The following is a 22749-nucleotide window of genomic DNA, read 5'->3' as shown; positions in this document are numbered from 1 at the left end:
GCTGTGTAGGGATTACAGCTGACTGTATTCACCCGTCCCTTAAAATACACGAGTTTCAAGCTCGCATGAAACAGCTCAGCAAAATCATGATTTTATTAATCAAAAGTCATCTTGTTTTAATGCTAACCATTCAAATCTTTCTTAAAGTTTCAATTATTGTTAATTGATCATCGGGTGCAAATAATTATGAGAATTCAGAATCTAAAAATCACTAAATGAAATTTGACGTTAATTGTATGGATTTTTCAAATGTCCTGTTTGCAAAATATAAGTAAGCTCTTTTATATCTTTTGAATGAAAATTATTCCGTTTTTCAAAATATTTTGTTATATGAATTCAATTGACGGTGAAATAAAAAGTGAGGAACGTAACTTTTATATTGAATTGCAACATTCATGAATGATTTATTTGTGCATAGCTTTAGAAAAAAATCGATAATTTAATTAACATACTAATTATTCGATAATTTGATGAAAATTATAATATTAGGAAAATTAGTGGAGGTTAATTTCTTTATTCTAATTTTAATTTTAACACGGAAAATAATGATTTGCAATAATAAAATACCTACAGAAAATACATGAAGTTGCAATGGTAAAATAAATAGAATTGCTGTTTTCCCAGCATTGAGATAGAAACAATCAAACATACACTATTCCAATACAGTTTATAGTTTTTCAACGCAATGATTATTTTGCAAAACAGCAATTCGCATGAATTCACAATATCACACTCACACACACGCACGCGCGCGCGTGTGTGTGTGTGTGTGTGTGTGTGTGTGTGTGTGTGTGTGTGTGTGTGTATTAACGCTCAGCAGCCCAGACGTGTGATTTACAGTTGCCAAATTTGACATACAGTGGCTCCCAAAAGTGTTCGTACACCAACAAGAATCAATTAAAAACCTCATTATTTACCATTATATATTCTTATTTTTACATGAAAATTTTTTCATAGCATATTTTTACAGTTCTTAATAAAGCAGTGACGAATAAATTTTAATTACGATGCCAATTATCTTTTTAAAAATGACAATAAATAAAATTGCACAAAAATAGGACACAAAAGTGATCATACACTTTAAAAAAAACATCACTAAATATGAAATTTTTATATGTGTAATTTTATATGTCTAAATTTTTATAAATGTTTAGTATTTAGTAGGATATCCTTTATTCCTTATAACAGCTTTTAAACGTTTGGACATAGATTTAACTAAACGGTCGGTTACTTCTGCACCGATCTTGTTCCATTCTTCGATCATTACTGCTTTCAGTTGAATTTTCTATTTAATGTCGTGACTTCTTATTCGCACCTCTAATTATTTCCAAATATGTTCTATAGGGTTTAAATCCGGTGATTGAGCTGGTGTTTTAAGGGTTTGAGGGCAATGATAGACGCAAAAAAGACGAACATTCATGGCCGTGTGCTTAGGATCGTTGTCTTGGTAATACACAAAGTTGTTTAAAATGCCCAATTTTTGTGCTGACACTTTTAAATTATTATTGAGAATATTTATATAAACTCTATGATCCATTATACCATCAATGAATACTAAATTGCCTACTCCAGCCGCTGACATACACCCCCAAACCATGACACCTCCACCGCCATGTTTTACTGTTCCAACTAAATTCTTGTTCTCCTTTTTTAAAAAGGATTAAGTTCTCCTTTTTTTTTCTCCATACAATGATTCTCCCATCCGACCCAAAGATGTTAAACTTACTTTCATCTGCAAATAAGACACGATTCCAATAGCTCTCTGGCTGGTTTATCATAGATTTCGCAAATTTAAGCCTAGCAATTCTGTTCTTCTGACTTACAAAGAATTTTCTTCGTGCAGAGCGGCCATGTATACCAGCATTCCGAAGAATTCTACGAATAGTTTCACAGGAAATAGAAGTTCCATTTGATTCATTATATTGTGAAGTAAACTTTACTGCACTCAGACGTGGATTTTTTAGGAATTTACTCACAATATTTCTTTGACTTCTAGCTGACAAAATTTGAGGGCGACCATTACGAGGCTTGTTTGCAATCCTTTTTCCCTCTCCGTAACGTTTTATTATGCTTTGCACCGTTGAATGAGGTAGATTAGTTATAGTTGCAATGCCTCTAATTGATTTTCCTGCTTTAAAATGAAATATAATTAATTTTCGTACGTCTAAACTCGTTTCTTTACGAATGCGCGTCATATCTAAGAATAAAGTAAATAGAATAAATAATTGTGATATTAAATACTGAAATCAAACGATTTTAGTGTATTTTTCAATTAGAAGAAAATTAAGCCGCAAAAGATGTTTTTATGATGAATTTAAATAAATAATGTTTGGATGTACGAAGACTTTTGTGTTCTAATTTTGTGACATTTTTTATTTACTTATTTTTTAGAACAATACTACTTGATTTTTTATAAAAAATATTTGTTCAGTTTTGTTAAGAACTATTTAAAGATGCTAATTAAAAAAACCAATTAATAAAATGCTTTATTAAGAAGTATAGAACACAATTTCTGCAAATTTCTTTAGTGTACGAACACTTTTGGGAGCCACTGTATGTATTCTTTGGAGGGTAAGAATATGCACTTCAGGGAAATTTTTTTGAAATTTTAATAATTAAAAATTAAGCTGAACTTTGGCATCTTTCAGCGATAATTCCCTAAAACATTATTGCACAAAAGCTGTTTCAGAATTTAAAAAAATCAATTCTACGAATTTGATCGTCATGCGATTTTTTGCAATTTTTTTTTTTATTAAATGGTTTCAGATTTTGTCTGTGTAGACGTTATTGAAGATTAGAAAAATTATTTTTTTAAAACTTATAATCTTCAAATGTCTATAATTATTAGGATGGGCGTTTCAGTCTTGTCTTTGCAAGTTTTCAGAATTCTTAAAACTTATATGCAATTTTAGAAAGTGCAAAATTGTATTCCGAGCATTAACTGAATGGATATGTTTTTAGTTGTTGGGTAAAACTTCAGTTGAATCCCTTAAAAATCACTGAGATTGTGAAACAAAAGGACTCCATAAAGGAATTTTTTTCGAAACTTTAAGAATTCTATCAATTTTTAAGAAATATTTTGTTTTGGAAAAAATCACAGTAACTAACTGCAAATGATGTTTTATAATTTTCTTTAGTACGAAAACAAGTAGATTAAATGTAATTCTTATTTTTATCATGATGATTAATTTCTCATGGCATTATTTTTAAATAATTACTTAAATAATCAATTTTCAAAAAATGACCCAAATGAAATTGTTCATATTTATTAAATTACAATTTTTTATATTTAATTAATTAAATTCGTCAAAAAATTGTATAGGACTGTTAGGATCTAAGATCCAAAATAAATCAAGTGCACTGTGATTCGATATTATGTTTACTTGCACAACTGACAGGATTTTGGATGGCAAGAGGCTAAGAAAAACCAGACTAGAAGTTACTTGGGTTCACTTTCCAAATAATCCGAAAATCTCATTTTTAGATTATTAATACACAATATGTTACTAATAAATGTTTTCTGTCTAACTAAAGTTCATTTTGTGAAAAAAATATCTCGGATGTAAGTTTTTCTTTACATTCTGTGTGTGAGCAAACTCTAGTACGCAAAGATCTAAAATTGAATTTACAAAATACAGAAATTCGTGTTTTTAACTACTTAAAAAACCTTCAACGTCAGACAAGCAGGAAGAGTAATGCACTTTATTGCTGGAGAAACATCTAGTCAAACTACATATTAAATTTAGCAGACCCGAGACGGAATAAAATCCTTTTTACTTTTCCTGTCCACCCTGGATCCTAGTTAATTCAAGTCACGGCTCCTTTAACTAAAATATTAAATCACTGGACTTCTTTATTTGATGAAACAATGAAAACGACTTAAATATCATTATCAAATAGAAATCCATTGTTTCAAACTTTGTAAAAAATATTTTTTTAAAAAATATCAATATTTTGACAAAATTTATGCAATTAAATTTATATTATTATAAAGACAAATTTTGTGGAAAACCCCAGAATCTCGTTAATTTTAATTAAAATTTCCTTTAAAAAATTGCTACGACATACACATATCCCCCACTAGCGTATTTCTGTGCCAAATTTGATAGCTCTATCAAACGATCTATCCTATAGAGTGCCGACACACACACACACACACTATTTCCTTTATTATTTTACAGAGCAGAAATAACAATGCAACTTTTGTTCTTTTACTAAAAATGGCACTTCTTTTATAGTATCGACATTTGGTCAACAGCTCCTTACATGACTAAAATATACACTGACATGAGAGTTCAATGTGTTTAAACATATCTCTCATCGCTCTGTCATGATCACAAAATGGTTATAAAATTTCGGTTTGCCTGTGTTTGAATAGCAATGATAGAAGTTTTTACGAACTCATTTCAAATTATGGTTATAACTTCAATTTTTTTATATTTATGAATTCGTCTTTGCGACTAGCTGATCAGAGGCAAAGGCAAACTGGTACTCGCTGGTAATAAAGCCTTTTAAACTCTCGTTGTCGTCTTATATGTGAATTATGGGAAGGAATATACATTAAAGAAGTAATGAGACAGTACTCCATCTTTTCCCCTGTTACAACCCAAAACCTTTTTTTCTTGTTCAGTTGCGCAGGGTGGACTGCATAATCTTTGAGGAGAAGGATTGCGTTTGTTTGCCCACTTTGTGCTGAGCATTTTTTTCTCTTCATCAATTTCAATTTTCAACTATCCTTAAGCCAATAATTACCTTGTCTAAAACCTTGTGGATCGATTTTTTCCAGAATGTGGTAAGCGTTATTTTATTATTGAATAATAACGCAATAATAATTATTCATTTGTCATTTATTTAACAGATATTACTGAAAAACTTAAATTTAGCTTAAATATTCAAGAAATGTTTCGTTCATAATTTTTTTTATTTCAAATAACATAATCTTCATGTGTTCGTTTAACAAATTAAATTAGTATATATTGATTTCAATATCTTTAGTATATTTTAATTTTTATTTAATTTTAGTATTATCAGTAATTTTTTATATTAATATATAAAAATTTTTATTTTTAATTAAAATGCAAATGAAGCATTTAACTTATGATTTTACTGTCTAAATATATCGATTAAAATTACAAAATTTTGTCAATATTTCATACATAGTAAAAATCTTCAAACGATTTTATTAAATAAAATATATTATTACACGTTGAAACAATTAATAATCAAGCGTTATTAAACTTTTATGCATTTATTTATATAAACAATTTAAAATTGAAATTTATATCAATAAAAATAGACTTATTTCCGATCAAAACGAATTTAATTGGTAAAATGCATATGAAATATAAGCTGAATTTCAGTTTAACTCTTTAATTTGGATAATTAAATTTCAGATCGTTGGTTTATTGTGATTATGACATATCGACAACAAAATATTTATAAATATTCAATAAGTCTGACAAAATAATATTTACCCAATCCAAGAGAAAGAATAATTTATAACTAGTTTTTTTTTTCTGAACATTCCTTTTGAATGAATAAAATAATTATAAATAATATATTTGATTACAAATAAAATGCTCAAAGTTAACATTCAGAATCATACTTTTTTATTAACGTTATTATTGACTATTATGAACTTGAATTCATTTAAAATAAAATAGAAATCTTAAAATGCTTTTCAGCACTCTATAATCTCTTTCAGGAAATATTATTACTCTATTGATGAAACAGGCGAAAAAATGTCTCTAATTTCATATTTAATTTTTTTTTACGGCAATTTATGGAAGTCAGACCACCTTCTCAAAACAATACGCATTTTTTTTAATTAAGCCAGACATTTTTTAATTAACAATATCATTTTTTAAAGTTATTATATCCACCGAAAAATTTAATTTTAATTTTTTTCTTCTTAAGTTTGCAGAAATGCCAAGAAAATTTCTAAAGCGTCTAAATTTGATAAAAACAAATGTTTTACATATTTCAATAAAAGAGGTGCATTTCACATTTCATATTTTTGGAGAAAAAAAATCTTATAGAAAAATATTATGCAAAATGAATTTACTTTGTTCTGATCGTTGCATGCTCCTGATGGAAAAAATTAAAAGTCTTATTTATCTTGATACAAATAAATGCCTTAGTAACTGCGAATGTATATATGTAAGGTCCACATCTCGTTCAGAACAAATGGACTGAACGCAGCCAAACATTAAGCACATATTATTTACAAAACAAGAAAGAATACTGTACGGCAATTCAGAACACAAATTTGTTGTTTTTTGCAATAATGCTGGAAAAATTTATCCTGGAAAAGTATTTATATATTATTTTAAAATTCAAAATTTCATTTTTCCAATGATAATAAGTTTACTCCATGCAGATAAGTCCCTCAGTTTTGGTTAGTTTCCAAAATTTAATAAATAATTGAATAAACGCTCGCGATTTTGAAATAAGGAAATATATATAGATATCCCGTTGCTAGACAACGGGAAGACTAAACTACTTTTTGTTGTTGTTTGTTTGTTTGTTTGTTTTTGAGATTTTTGTTTTATTTTTTAAAATATTTTGGTAACATTTTCTATTCATTTCAAAAAATTCTAAAGTTTATTTAATGAAAATGAGATTGCAAACGATGCGAAGCTTCTGTGTGTATAAAATGAGCTTTTGCATGAAAAATAAGGCTTAAAAATGCTTGTTTGCGAACACATTGAGATTCCAGTGACAATTCTAATATAATAGATTCTTGTTTTTCTGTGTGCAACAGATAGTTAAATTTTGATCAAAAATAATGAATTGTAAAGCAAGGTCTTAATGAATTTTTTATGAGATCTAATCAACTAACAGGTATTTTTTTATTAATAAAAACATGAAGTTTTCCTCCTGAGTAACATTGTATATTTCGGCCAGTATTTTCATTAAATTCTTAAAAACCTTTCTTTCTATTACAAGAAAATTGGAAATAAATAAATTGAATAAAAAATTATTTTTTAAAAAGTCTGCAGAAAGTATTTAAATATAATTCACTAATAACCGATAACAATAATTATTTGTTTATACAGCAATTCTAACTTAATTCAAGAAATAAAATCTTCACCACTCTCTTTCAAAGTTGTTGATCCTAAAGATCTCTATAACGCCCTTGCAATAAAATATCATACGATTATGAATTATTGACAGAATCCAAATGAAGGTGTGTGTGATAAAGGTACAATTTCGATAACAATTACATATCTTCTCATTTCGTTTACAATCTTTATTTGAAGTTAATTTTGATGCAAACAATCATTTCTAAGAAATTTTTACTATATTTTATAGATTTTAAATAACTTAAGAGTACAATGGACTACTCTATTGGCACTTTTGCAAATTATGCACGTAGAACTATGAAATTTTTTATATACATTCGGTACAATATAAATAAATTAAATACCTTTAAAAAAACTTTTTTTAATTATTTTTTTAAATTTTAAAAATGTTTGATTTTTAAATGTTCCAGGGAACATTATTTTTAATTTTTTCTATTACTTTTTTTTTATTATTCTATGAAATTTCATTTGGAACAAAGCTGGGTATGATTTTATGAGTCCATCAAAAGTTATTTTTAGAAATATTTGTATGCACAAAATTTTCATTAGAATTTTGAGTTTTTTTGAGCTGAAATTATTTTTTTATCTATCTAAAAGAACTCGAAACATAAAATGCGTATCTAATTTTCTTTTAATGTTCAACCGAAATTTTTGTTATCAAATGTTATGTAATTTTCTCAAAATTTTGGATACCTTAACCATTTTAAAGTATTTTATTGTAATTAGAACATCATTTTGTTAAAAAGACATTAAAAGTATATTTATTCCTGTAAACCTTTTAACATCCATTTTATTGAACAATACATTCTATGTTGCTGTTTTGTTTGAATATCAACATATGTTTTGGTGATGAAACAATAAAAAGAGAATTTCATATTTTCTTCATTTTTTGCTAAGTTCAAAGTCCTTCATCCGCATAACAGAAGTAATCATACTAATGTAAACATTTATGGCTATTACAATGTTGTTATTCAGTTTCAGCAAAATTTTGAAAGTGTTTCCACATGAAGTTAGCTTTGGTTGTGACGATAGATTTTGAAAGAAATACTAAGGTTTTCGTTTCTTTATACTATTTTTGTTTTATATCAAGAAATCTGAAATCATTAGATTGTAATTAAATTTAATCATGAAACAAAGAATTTAGTTCTTTTATTATTATTTTTGTATCTTATAATTTCGCAGTTTCTATTTTTGGCAGCTGGTTTTCAATATTTTTCTCTCTAAAATTCATTTAAGCATCATTTATTTAATTATTTAACAACGTTATCATTAAAATAATATTTTAAATTTTATGTTAGATAAACTTTGGAAATATATACCTTCTGTGACTAAAGGAGTGATAAATATAATTCGTTTTTGTTATCAATGCTTATCTAAGAATAATGAGAATTGATTATCTATTTATTCTGTATGTTAATCTAAATTGCTGAACATAAATTTAAAAATTCCCACAAATGTTCTGCAGTTGAAGAAAACAAACAAAGATTATGTTTTGATATACATATTTAGTTCATGCTTCTAAATTTTGAAACTTACTTTTATACCATTTAAAGTGAAACTCTTATTTTAATACCTCCTGTAAATACTGATTTTAATTTTAAAAATTTTCCTATTTGATGAGAAAAAATAAATCCTTTTTTTTTTTTAAATAGACTTATTCCTAGTTTTGTTATTATTGATGGTAATATATATATCAAGTGCCAACAATATAATTAAAATTAAATTCTCCACTTTCACTTGTTACAACGGCAGCCAATTATAAAATTGACAACTCAAAGCAACAAATCAACAAAGTGTCAAAGGAGAAAACACTGTCCAAACACTTTTTGGGAAGATCACATTTTTAAAATTTACAACTACTGTGTGAAAAAATTGTTGAGTCCATTCTTTTTATTGACTCTAGGATCGTACATAAAATATTTGATGAATTTATGTTTTTATTATATTTGTACTATTTTATAGACTTGCTATAAATTCTGACATGTGTTTTTTGCACTCATCGATTCCAACATTAAAAAGAAATTAAAGATAAAAAATGTTATTGATTTATTTCAGACAACTTTATATTGCTAGGTAAATTAAGAAGTACTGTAAATATAATTAGTTAAATTCGCTTGGACAGTCATTGTTAAATCGCGGAGTGTCACACGTTCTGAGTCAATTTTTAAAACGTGTATTATAATTTAAAATATATGCATATGCTTGCTAAGAAATTTACTTTTTGTTTGTAATTTGTCAATAATAGAACAGTGCTTTAGTTTCTTATAAATTTGATTAACATTACATCTTTGTTTAACATGTTAACTGTAGCTTGATTCTCTTATGATTCACACATATCACTTTATTTTATCGAAACATCCATCTAATTAGATGGCCGGTTCACTCTACTATAGTTAAGAGATCAAATATCTTGGATTTCCTATATCACAATGAAAGCAGGATTTCCCAAATGGAATATAAATTTATCCTAGTTTGTCTCCTATCTGACCAACCTTTCTTATTTTGTACTCCATATGTTATTTTACTGCAAAGGAATAAGGACTTTTAGAGCCATATGTTATTTTACTACAAAAAAAATGATTTTTTTATCGGTTATACCTTGTGGTAAAGCAGTTTTGCATTCCTCTTAGTACTTTAAGTGTTGTCTTTTTAACAGTTTCAAACTATTAAATGGGACTCTACTATTGTCTGGACCTTTCCAAGTGTGTATACAGAAAAGTCAAGCACTATTTAAAATGGACAGTATCTTGTGAGTATAAGAAAAAAAATACAAAAGGAACTCTTTACCTAGCCTTTTGTTCCTGATCATAGACTCTACCTTATATGAGTCAAAGTATACAATTATTTTTCCTGGTTATTTATTTATTTTTTCATTTATTTACTTTTTTTTCCGTCTATTTATTTATATTTTTCTCTTTGCTTTAATTTTTTCTTTTCTTTTCTTCTTTTTTTTTTTTTTCAAAGTTTAAACTGCCTACTTTTGGTAAATTTTATTATTTACTAATTATGTTTCAATGATGCTGTTACTGTGGAATATAATATACGCTTTTCTGCTTGAGCCATTTAGACCTTCTCCACTTTTTCTTTCCTGTGATTTTTTTCTTCCAGTTTTTTTTATTATTATTTTCTTTAGATTCCTTTAGCTTCTTTTGTATCTAATACACAAGCATATGAAAGATATTTTTTTAATAGCTACTCCTTTGATAGCTGTTTTAAATTCTTTTTAATTTTATTTTAATTATGAGCTTTTTACCGGTGTAACATTACTTTTGGCACACACCTAATCATCACCAAAATAGTTAAGAGATAGCAAAGAAGGGATAATTTAATTTGATAGGTGCTCCGAATAGCAGGTATGCCGAATATCAAAATATTTTATAACACCGATTAATGTTTTCCGAGCCTGAATTGCAAATTCGGCATCTCAGTTCAAAGAAGTTTTCATTTCCTGTTCATTAAAGTTTCCGTTTCAATGAAGCAAAAATATCAGCACTTTTAAACCTCAAAGTATTCCTTCGCATTACAATTACAGTACATATTTTGTCTCTAAAACATGCCTCTTACTACACTTTAAAAGCTTTGGTGGTTACATTGATTTAAATAAGTGTAGTCTTAAAATGTATAACTAAATAATTATAAATGCATGTTTAATACATAATTTAATTATTTAATCTATGAAATATAGGAATGTATTAAACTGTTTCGAAAAGTTAACAAAGGATTAAAACTAAATCTGACATATCGATAATTTACAACCAATATATAACGAATTTTTGTAACTGGTCTCTTTCAAACAATATTTAACTTCTTTGAAACATTTTACATTCGAATGGCATTTTCATTTCGATCACATAAATGTTTCCATCTGATTTTAAACAATATAGTGAATTTCTTCTCTTAAATGTATATAAACTTCGGATACAATTCTATTTATTTATTTTTTGAGAAAATTGTTTTCTCGTCTAATATATGAAAGCAACTCTCAGAACTGATTTTTATTTAAAAAATCGATAGAAATTTGAAGTTTAATCGATATTTCAAAGATACTTTTACATTTGATTACTGAATAAATTTAATCAAATAAATTTTCTGAACATTATTATTATGATATATATATTTAATATATATGTTTATAATATATATTAAATATATATATTTATCTTATTATTTGATTTGTATAGTACTATTATGTAAGTTAATTCAACTGAAATCATCATTTGGTTTTTACAATACATTGTAGAGATGTGCAAAAATGGCATGGAATGTGATTATTTAGATCAAATATTAAATCATTGATTATGTGCTCCTTTCAGCATTTCTCTTACTTAGCACAATACTATGCGGCTCGAACTAGGAGAAATTTAAAATCAAATTTGAATATTTTAAAGATTGAAATACCTAGTATATTTGGTTACACTAGAAAGTTTTAAAAAATTAACAAAGCAAGACTTATTTAATTACTAGATCCAGAATATCGAACTTCTTTAATAAGTACTGTAATTCAATAAAAGGCAAATGTTCTTGATTCATATCTGTGCTAATGATAAAAAATGGATATTTAAGTATGCGTGAGTGAGATATATATATATATAATTACTAAAAAAATTAATGTATTCAATGAATCAAATTTTTTGTGAAAAAAGTGAATAAAAAAGTTTTAGTTAGAATTATATATATATATATATATAATTCTAACTAAAACTTTTTTATTCACTTTTTTCACAAAAAATTTGATTCATTGAATACATTAATTTTTTTAGTAATTATATAAAATAACACAACATCATTAAAATGTGGTTTTTAAGCAGTTGTAGAATCAAATATAACCTCAAATGAATATTAATGAAAGAACTTGAGGACTTGATAAAAATATATAAACCATCGGGGTGGTCTTCCCGAAATTTCATCAGATACTCTTAAATAAAAGTTCTTATCCTTTTCTCCCGCTTAAATTTGTGGTAGCGAATGGCACTGAGCAAATATTCCGAAATATACATATCTGACGAGAATTTGGCATTTTTACTGAATCTATCGCGAAAATATGTATTTTGGATGCCTTTTTATCAACCGATTGATATCAAAATTTGACATAAAATTATAGTTATTATCACGAGATAACATATCGAATTTCGTTAATTCAAATTGCGTTTATGAGTAAATTGCGTTTATGAGTAAATTGCGTTTACATGCATAAAAGTACAGATAAGTAGAAAGTCATTTGGTGGATTTAATTCAAAATTTGAGAAGCATCTATAATTTAGATGCTAAATCTCTGCACCAAATTTCATCTACCTAGTTCTTTGAATTTTATAACTATCTATTTCATTTGTATGCGAACAACCACCCAGACAGGCATATCATGAAAGGAATCTATTTAAAATTTGATAGAAGTATACAAAATGTGTTGCAATTCCGTAAACCAAACTTCTTTCGTTCAGTTCAAAGTGTTTTCGAATTATCATGTTCACAGATAGATGGATAGACATAATGCTAAAGATGTGCTTTTCAGATTTACAGAGGTCTGAAATGTGAAGATTAATCAAAATCTGGTGTTCGATTTTTTTTTTTTTTTTTTTTTTGAAGATTACACTACACGACTCTATACTACATATATAACATAATTGAAATAATGTATGAACCACCTTTGGTAGTTGGTGACTGCTTAAACATTGCTTAGCATTTAAATGTATTCACTATCAAATTCTATCTATAAAATTAATTTAACTTTAAATAGTTTTAAATTATTTTTTGCTATTAATTTTCAATACTGAAAAGCTATAAATATCATATTTTGAACAATTTACTTTAACGTTAAAACCAAGTGTGTATTTAAAACGATAAAAAAAAAATGCGATTGCAAACCAAACATTAGTGTTACTTCTAAAAATATATTTTTTGAGTATTTTGTAGTTGCATAAAAAGATTGTTATGAAAGAGAGCAATGCTTTGTTATTTCACACTGTTTCTTCAAGATGGGACCAAGCTACCACCTTTTGATCCAGCATGTTTTATTCCATTGCATTATTTTTTTAATATGTATTCAATACTAGCCACCTTTGATGACTGGACCAATTTATTCATCTGGAATATTGAGTTTCCTGGTTGCTGAGCTATTAATATAGACAGCACTTATTTACAATTTTACCATGTCATTTGATAAGAATTATTAATTTAATGGAATTTATCTTCGATCAGTGACAAATTAAATACAAATTAAAGTGATTACATATTACAAAATGAAAAATTAAGTAAAAATCATATTTTGGAGTTAATACACAAAACCAACAATTTTTTTATCTTAATGTTAACATTAACAAAAGCACGTGTTTAAGTGATTTGTAGGAGCAATGAAATTAGATTGAATTTCATCATAACAAAAAACTTTATTGTAATTTTTTGAATCAAGTTAAATTTTGAGAATTTATTAAAATTAGAGTAAAAAACTGTACGAAAATGAAATTTATATAATTAAAAAGAGAGATTTTAATTTTAATACAAAGTAAAAATCATTTCTGTAAGATTATATTTTCAGAAGATATAGCTGAAACATAATAAGCGCCTGCTTGATTTTTAATTGAAATATTTAATTAATTTTAAGACTAAAAATGTGAGTGACCTTCCTCTTGTTTTGAAGAGCACATGTACCACAAACTCCATATTTGTATAAATGAATATATTCAAGATACAAACAAAACATTCAGTAAACATTCTTTTTTGTATAGATTAGATATGCCGCAATTATTTTATTTCTGTAGTATCCAGACATATAACTAACTCGCAATATTCATGGATACATCTCATTCTTCTTATGTTGGTTTTATTTTAAGTTTTAATTATTTTTTACAGATTACATTGCTTGCACGAAAAATTGCTAACCGTTGAATATTAAATATTTAAATAGTTTTGAACAACAATTTGTTTTAGATTCAATCCGATATTTAAAAGAATATAAATAGCATGAATTAAAACCTACCATCACATTATTTTTTATTTTATATTTTAATCTTCTTTCAAAAAAAATAAAAAACTATAAATACATTTATGCAGCGTATAACAAATATTCTCAATACATTCATAAAATGCGATATCCATAATTGCGCATATTATTTGATTTACGTATCATAAAAAAATGCGCACACTTTTCTGACGCGTGACTTAACCTTAAAATCGTCTTTTATTACTAGTTTGATATTTTGGTTAAGAGGCTTATAAAAGTGATATTTTTGTATGCTTCATTTTATGGCATTTTACAAACGCAATCTATTAAGAAACTTTGACCAAGCAAGAATTCTTATTAATTTTTTAATAAAATAATAATTTTCATGTATTACAACTAATGCTTTAATAATCAGTCTTTTAAGTTACATTACCCCAGTTTTAAATTCTATAATTATAGCATTTCTTTAGCATTTCCTTCAAATATTCATACAAAGCCGAATTCTAGAAATTTCACCTGATGATTAAGAGTCTTAATTTGTCGTTTAAATCGCAAGGAAATCCCCAAACTGCTTTAAAAAATGTAAGTCGGTTATTCAATGTTTATAGTGAATTCCTACTAAGAAGCTGTTTTCTGCATTTTAATTGCTGACTTCAATAAATACCCACTAACTATTATTTGGTTATTTCTATTTAAGATAAGAATAAACAAGATTTTAACCAATTAAAAGGATAAATTAAATTTTCTATTTGCAAAAGCATGTATTAGTGCTGCAATCATTTCATTTGATATGTTTATGGTGCAGCACAGATACACCGCATTCACTTAAGTTCGAAATTTTTTGTGTTGTTTTTTTTTTACATTAAGAGTAATTTTTAAAACCTCTGATGCTCAGAGCATTTCCTTTCGCCGTGTAAATGCTGGTCATGTAAACTGACTCTTAGAACTTTGTAGATTTGTCTTTCTCTTAATAATCAAAAACCTTTCTCTAAATAACAAATAACTTTAAATCTGTTAAAAACCTAAAATAAGAAAACGCGTAAATATTTCTTATAAACCATCCCTGGTCTCTCTTTCCTCTTAGAACTTTGACTCTTAGAACTTTGTAGATTTGTCTTTCTCTTAATAATCAAAAACCTTTCTCTAAATAACAAATAACTTTAAATCTGTTAAAAACCTAAAATAAGAAAACGCGTAAATATTTCTTATAAACCATCCCTGGTCTCTCTTTCCTGATTCTTTTTTTTTATTTATCTTAAAGAATTTAGAGTAAAACAAAGCATAGAATAGCCATCTAATCATTGGTCATTTGCCAATATGTAAACCGTTAGAGATAGACGTATACTTGCAAAAGAAAAAAAGGATTTAAGTAACATAAAGAATTATATTTTATGTTATTTAAATCAATAAAGAAATTGGTCAAAAAACTTATACAGTTCCCCGTCCTATTAATAATATTTAGTTGAATACTTTTAATACATTAGCATATTAAATCAAGAAAATTCCACTCGCCTGCAATTTAAACCAATATAGTTATGAAACTTTGAATTTCATAATTTAAGCTAGTTAATGGCCGCTTCGAACAAACGCCTTCTGTTGATTGACGGATCTTCCTTGATATCGTCATTAAAATGGTCTTAAATCGTCCAAAATATTGATATATTCACAACTCAGTCAGTTTTAGCCGTTGAAGAATTGGACTTCTTTTGCGGAAATGTTTTATGTGCTATATATAGATAATAGGATAGAATTCTATAAAAGTTTTGGCGCTTTGTAATTTTTTCAACAGTGCATTTATAGACTAAAAAACTTTAAAGCATGTTTCCTACTGGAATTGCATTCTCTCTCTAACGTCTTAGCATTTAGCTAAGTATCACGCTGATACGCAGAAGTATAAAAACGATATCGAATAAAAGTTCTTTTTTTTTTTACATTTATGTCGATATTTCCTTTCTGGGCCATCTTCAAACTCGACTGGATAGACTAGGTCTGAGTGAATTTAGAATAAATGAATGACCATTTATGTAACAAGACTCTAATATTAAAAACGATCTTAAAAATATGTTTCACTTTATCATGGTAGCTCTAAATAATTGATTTCATAGAAATCGATGATAATGAGTATGCAGCATCAATCTGTCAAATTTTTATGTCAGTCAATAATTTCTTTTCAGTTGAGAATAGTGATAAGAAACATTCTGATGCTTAATTAATTTAATTTCTTACGAATTCGCATTTTTAAATTTTGATACAAAACTTTAAATCAAACTATTTTTTCTCTGCAGGAGGATATCTTTCATTCTTATCCTTGCTTATTTGGGCATGAGTCCATCAATTGTGTCCTCTGCCACTGACGAATACTTTACTGCAGCAGTATACGAATTTGTCCAGTTATATGATTTCTGTCCTGAAAATCGACAAGAAGCTGATGCCATTGTACAAAAGAATCTGGAAGCCTTTATAAGAGCTGCCAATATTGCAAGTGAAAAAGTAAGTTAAATAATCAGCTTTCATCATAAAATCATAACTAAAACCAATTTTTGCATTATTTAACATTCAGCATTATTTAATTATCTTCCGTAATAAAACTTCGATAAATAGTGCTCATCAAGATATTTCCTTTAGGATATTCCCTAAATTGTTTTATTGCTATCCCTTGTCACCACTAATAAGTTTTTTCGTCTTATCTGAAATTACTACAAACTATAAAATAGTAAATATACCTCAAAATTCCTGAATATTCTCTTTTCAAATTTCTAGATAAGAATGTCATTTATAATTATGATTTTTGTTATAAATCATATAATTAAACATTTTTCTATTGACATTCGTAAAAATTCTTTAAATATTATCGAATTTCCTTTTTACATTGTCCTGTCTGTCATTGTTTTGGATTCACAATTTTTGCATTTTTTTGGCATTGATTTCAATAATAATCATCCGAATACGAGAGAAATATTTCCAAACTTTCTCGTGCATTCTATATTTAAATGTGTAATTCTTCCATATAAAATTTTGGACCTTGAATAAAGTCATGAACGTACGTGTACTCAGAATTTTCTTTTCAAAGTTTCATACATAAGCGTTCTATGCTTTGTAGTTAAAAAAAAACAAAAAACGAGTATGATACATGTGGATACTTTTTTTTCGACAGAATTAAACCAAAATTTGGCACACAAAATTTTGGCAGCAAATTGTATGATGCCAATTGATGTCAAATTGCATTTATGAAAATTGTTGAGTTTTTTGATTAATACATTTTCATATGGGCAGATTATCAACTTTTTGACGGATTTGATTTAAAATTTGGTTAAGATCCTCTCTGTAAACGCTCAAAGTTTGTAACAAATTTTATTTACCTAAATAGTAACGCTTTTGAATTATTAATTATTAATTTCAATTATTTAAATATTTGATGAAATAATGAAAGCAATTTGAATTTCAGAGCAACAACGTAATCTATTATTGGAAATTAAGCAAAAGAATATTTTAAATAATTGCCAAAATTCAAGAAATATTTGAACGACTATTAAATTGATATCATTAAAAAAATATCTTTTTAAAATTTGAAATGCTGTAAAATTTATTTTTGTATAGCAGTATTCTCGAAAATTATCACGAAAAAACGTCAAAATTTTACATAATTTTAATTAATTTAAATTCTAATTAAAATTTCAAAAAACATGATGTGAGGAATATATGGGCCAAATTTGGTAGCTGTAAATCAAATAGTTAACCTGTAGGACATCAACACACAGACACATAATCATCTTCATTTAGTAGTAAAAATTACAATGCTCACTCAATGCCTAAATCAATGCGAGGAAATATAAAAGAATTAAACCGATAGCTATCATTATTTTGATGTGGTAATGATACATGACGTCAAATTCAAGAAAGAAACGTCAGAGAGTAACAACAAGTTATTTTATATTTAACTATGACGTCGTTTCTTTTCTTTCTACAGAACCACACTGAATTTTAGAAGTAGACTCCAGGGGTGCATTTGACTTGAATCTCGTAACAGAATGCATTAACTTCATTAAGAAGATTCATATTAGTTTAAAATCTTTAATAACCATTAAAATTTTTGCACTGATTTTGAGTGCAATATATCTTAGAAAAACTCCGTAATTAATATATTCGTAATTACTAACTTATTTATAAGGAATGAAATAAAAATTGACGAAATCGAACCAGAGTTAGAGCTGAGTAACTGATTATTTTGTTATTCGCTTTAAACATATTGATATCTTTATTTGAAAAACCAAAATGTAATCTCTGTTGTTACTATCCAGGGTAATTAATTATTTTAAATAAACATCCTCATATAATTGGTAACCAACAATAATTTTGTTGAATTCATATTCCTCGTTGTAAATTGTATCCAAGAGTTTATAATTTGCATTATGAAAAAGAATAATTTTTAATTCATTTCAGAACAGACAAGTTGCAATTCTACTATTAATTTTGGAAAAATTGCAACATTAGCTTTTTTTGCAAAGCGAATGCATTTTGAATATGTATTTTGGAGTTTCCATGATCTGGACCAAATAATTCACGAATCTCTATAAAATTCTGTATATGCAATTCTAGCATAGTAAAAAGAATGAATGCATCACAAGTCGAAATATCTTGGATTTAATTTCTCTTACTGATTAGTTCCAAACCTCTAGTCATTTCATTTTCTTATTTGTGAATGGAATCCATCTAAATATGATTTTAATTTAAGTTTTCTTGAAGTAGAGTAGACTTTTAAAAAAAATCTCGAGGTTTAAGAGAAACCATTAAATTAAATGTTAACATCAAAAGAGACAAATACCATTTATTAAGAGAATCGATTATAATATTTCTGCTATTTCAACTATTGTTGTATCATGAGATATTAAATTGGGTTACAGATGTTTGAATGATTGAACATAACATAGTAAGAGGGCTTTCACCATTACTATTTTCCCCACTGGTAACATGTTCCCTTTGATCTTGGGTTTTCTCGCCCTGTGCATTGTAAATTTTTTAATAATAATTTAATTAAATTTTTTTCTATATATACCAGAAGTCTCTCTTGATTCTCGATTCCGGGAATTTTCAACTACGAAAAATTACTCTTTGAGTCATTGAATATCTATTATCTTCTAGCAACATTATACAATCTGTCTTCTTTTTTAATTTAAAAAAAAAAATTAAGTATTTCCTGATTGCTACCCAAGTAAATACTACTAAAACTGAAAATATGAAAGTTTTTTTTTCATGTGCATCTTCAAGATTATACTTAATTTCTTCAACAATAAGCAATAAAAACATGATTAAATAATTTTACCTTATCGAATGGGATAAATTATTAAGAATTTAGCTTGAATATATGCACATTAAAGAATCTTGATGAATTTCTAAAAATAAGAAAATAAAGGAAAATAATAGTGCTTTTAATTAGTGAATCTTTTCCAATCGAATAATTTGTTACATTTTGAAAGAAATTGCCATTAATTTCATTAATTTATCAGTGTGGCTTTTCATATTTGATTCTATTGAAGTAAATAATTATTCAGTTAAATCTTTACATTTTTAAATATAATTATTGTTATCAAATAAATAACATTAGTATACAGCTTATACAGGCAAACTAAGGATTCTCATAATGTAATTTCTGTTGTCTTATATCAAGACAAATAATTTAGAAAAAACCAGAATATCTAACAATTCTGTTGCATCAGAACTTTCAAGCATCAATCGTTTCTGTTGCTTTTAAATCTTATGAAAACAAAATACGTGTGAATTTGTATAGTTACATTTTATATATTTGTTTTCGAAGGATGTAAAATATAAATGTATAGCTACATTTTACATAATTCTTTCTTTTTTCGAAGGATGCTGATTTGATTGCCTTCCCAGAATATGGAATCTTTCCGGAATGCGACCGAGAAACAACAAAAATGTTTCTTGAAGTCGTACCTGATCCGCATAAAGAACGAATTATTCCATGCGACAATCCTGTATACGATAATATGCCACAGATGCGCACTCTCAGTTGCATAGCAAAAAATCATTCAATGTATGTCCAAGCCAATACAGGTGATATACAGCCATGCGATCACACTAATGGGACTCAATGTCCAGCAGATGGTCATTTACAGATGAACACTAATGTAATTTTTGATAGAGAAGGTGCTGTGATTGGACGTTACCACAAGGAACATTTGTGGGGTGAGGAAGGCATGGATGTGGCGGTTAAAAGACAAAATCCCATTTTCAAAACTGACTTTGGGACTTTCGCTACTTTTGTATGCTTTGACGTTGTATTAGCGAGAATCATCGAAGTCATAGAAGAACCTGAAGTGGATGGTGTAGTCTTTTCCACCATGTGGGAAAACTCCGCTCCCTTATTCCAATCCGTGCAATACTTTCAATCATGGGCAATGGGGAACAACAAATCTCTCATTGCAGCTGACATCAATCTGGCTGGACAGCTCGCGGTAGGAAGTGGTATATTCCATGGCGAAGAAGGAGCTCTAGCTTATACTTTTGATCCGGATGGAATTTCTAAATTAGTCGTAGCTAGAGTGCCAAAGAGAGGTAAAAAACTAACACATCCTAAAGCAAGTATAACAGCTATCACTGAGAATGGAACTTATGCTTGGACAGATGACGGAGAAGAAGTACCTTACATGACAACTAAGAGCCTGCAATTCCACTTGCCGGATGACCTGCATACAAATCGTTATCATCAGTCTGACTTTGTAAACTACACTCTAGTTCAGCTAACCAAACATAAAGACACTTTGACAGCTTGCAACAATGGATTGTGCTGTATCCTTGATTATGAGATTCACCATCTTAATGAGACGTTTTACTTTGCAGTCTACAATGGTACACAAGGCTCTTTCCCGCCTCTCTATTGGTGTGAAGAAGACTGTGCGTTAGTAAGATGCGACCCAACAAATGATAAACCGTGCTCTGATTTTCCTTTGTTGACAGATAATCTGTTCCATCATGTCGGCATGTATGCTAATTTCTCAACGCCATTCGTCTATCCGTCTGTTGTCAGCAATCGCATGAGATTAGTGCCTCGAAAAGAATGGCATTACAGTGTAGAGCCCAGCGATGATGGCTATGATTCTAAGTTACGTTATCATAGCAGAAAAGGAGAAAATATACTTGCTGTTGGTTTGAAAGGTCGTTGCTATGAAAGAGATCCTCCCCTGAGTTTCTTTTAGAAGTGAATTTAAGTGCAGGGATTATAAATTTAAGGAAATTCTGCAATTGTTATTGATTTTTAAACGCCTTTTTTCTACTTTTGAATGAATTTTAAACCTCAAAGTAATGTCTTTCAATGATTGATGAAGCTTTGATCTCATTAAAGCTTGTTTCCAGACACATTCATTAAAAACTTTAACAAACCATTAAATAAATAATATGCGATTTTTGATAAAATTTGGCGTATCGAAATGAAACTTGCTGCATCAAAGAAATAAAATTGATCTTGAATAACTTTCATATATATAAACTCGGGTTCCTTCATCTTTTCAGTGCAAACAACTTCATAAATTAATGTAATTATTTTTCACTTTGTTTTTATGCATCTACATACTTTCCTACATTATGAACAAAGTACTTTTTTATTTGTTTGTTGTGTACAATTAATCATAAAGATCGCGATATCCTATCGTTCTTTTCAAAAAATATATGAAAAGAACAGCTTTTCTTAGAAATGTACAGGAAACTTTTTAATGACTTTGAAAATCACAAGAATGTGCAATTTACAGCAATGTATATCAGAAGAATATGTCATAAAATGTTGTTATTGTTTTCTTACTGTAAATAATTTCAACTTAATTTTTAGACTTTAGGAATCTGTTATTTAAATATATATTTTTTTTTAATCGAGCTGTCCTCTCTTCGATTATTTGTAAATAGTAGTCGCACAGATTTAAAACTTCATTCTGAAAGACAAAACCACCTTTTATTAATAAAAAAATATACTTTTACAAATCCATATATTATTGTAAAAAATTGTAAATAAATACTTTTAAAATAAAAAAAAAGCACATTGAACATCATTTCAATAATATTATTGTCAACAACAATTAATATATTTTGTGTCTAGAAATATTTTTTTAGAAAAAAAATTAGGAAAATTAGAGAAAAAAAAATAGTTTGATGGTGATATTAATTCATGCTCACAGGATATAAGCCAATTTATGCCATTCATTATGATTTTGAAATCCAAACCATATCTCGTAAGCGAGAAATTAAAGGTAATCTTCAGTACAGTATAAAATAAAGTACAATTTCACGTTAGATGGCATACTATTACGTTTGTCATCATCGTGTCAAGTCACATAAATTGAAATCAGCAGCCATTATTCAAAATATTTTTTTTTAATTTTTAGATGATATTAAAACTGTTTTTAAAGGATAACATATTACGAAATTATCGCCTAAAGACAACACAGTTACTTTAAAAAAATACAGTATCTTCCAAACATCAGAAAAGATCATTTCAGATGCTTCAAAATATTTTTATAGCTGCCATTTCAGAATATTTATATCAAAACACACGATTACAAAGCATGGTCTTTTTTGAACACGCGTTTCAAATAGTATACTGACCACTCACGAAAAGAAAATACTTTAGATTTTTAGCCCCTTAAAGTTGATTATTTCAAGAGCGTGGCTTCTGTTGGATATATTTTCTCCCAAATGTCACGAATATATGCTTGCTCTTGT

General features: G+C 27.5%; 1 protein-coding gene across 1 annotated transcript; it reads left to right on the top strand.

Moving 5' to 3' along the window:
- Positions 1 to 4405: 4405 nt before the first annotated feature.
- Positions 4406 to 21906, top strand: LOC129964205 (pantetheinase-like). The gene is made up of 3 exons (XM_056078925.1): positions 4406 to 4792; positions 16308 to 16512; positions 19890 to 21906. Exons 1-3 carry the CDS (start codon positions 4788 to 4790, stop codon positions 21234 to 21236), a joined length of 1557 nt encoding a protein of 518 aa, XP_055934900.1. The 5' UTR covers positions 4406 to 4787; the 3' UTR covers positions 21237 to 21906.
- The last annotated feature ends 843 nt before the right edge of the window (positions 21907 to 22749 follow it).

The sequence above is a fragment of the Argiope bruennichi genome, chromosome 3 (genome assembly GCF_947563725.1).
Source record: "Argiope bruennichi chromosome 3, qqArgBrue1.1, whole genome shotgun sequence".
Classification (NCBI taxonomy): Eukaryota; Metazoa; Arthropoda; class Arachnida; order Araneae; family Araneidae; genus Argiope; species Argiope bruennichi.
Note: the sequence above shows the minus strand (reverse complement) of the source record. Positions and strands in the feature narration are given on the sequence as shown.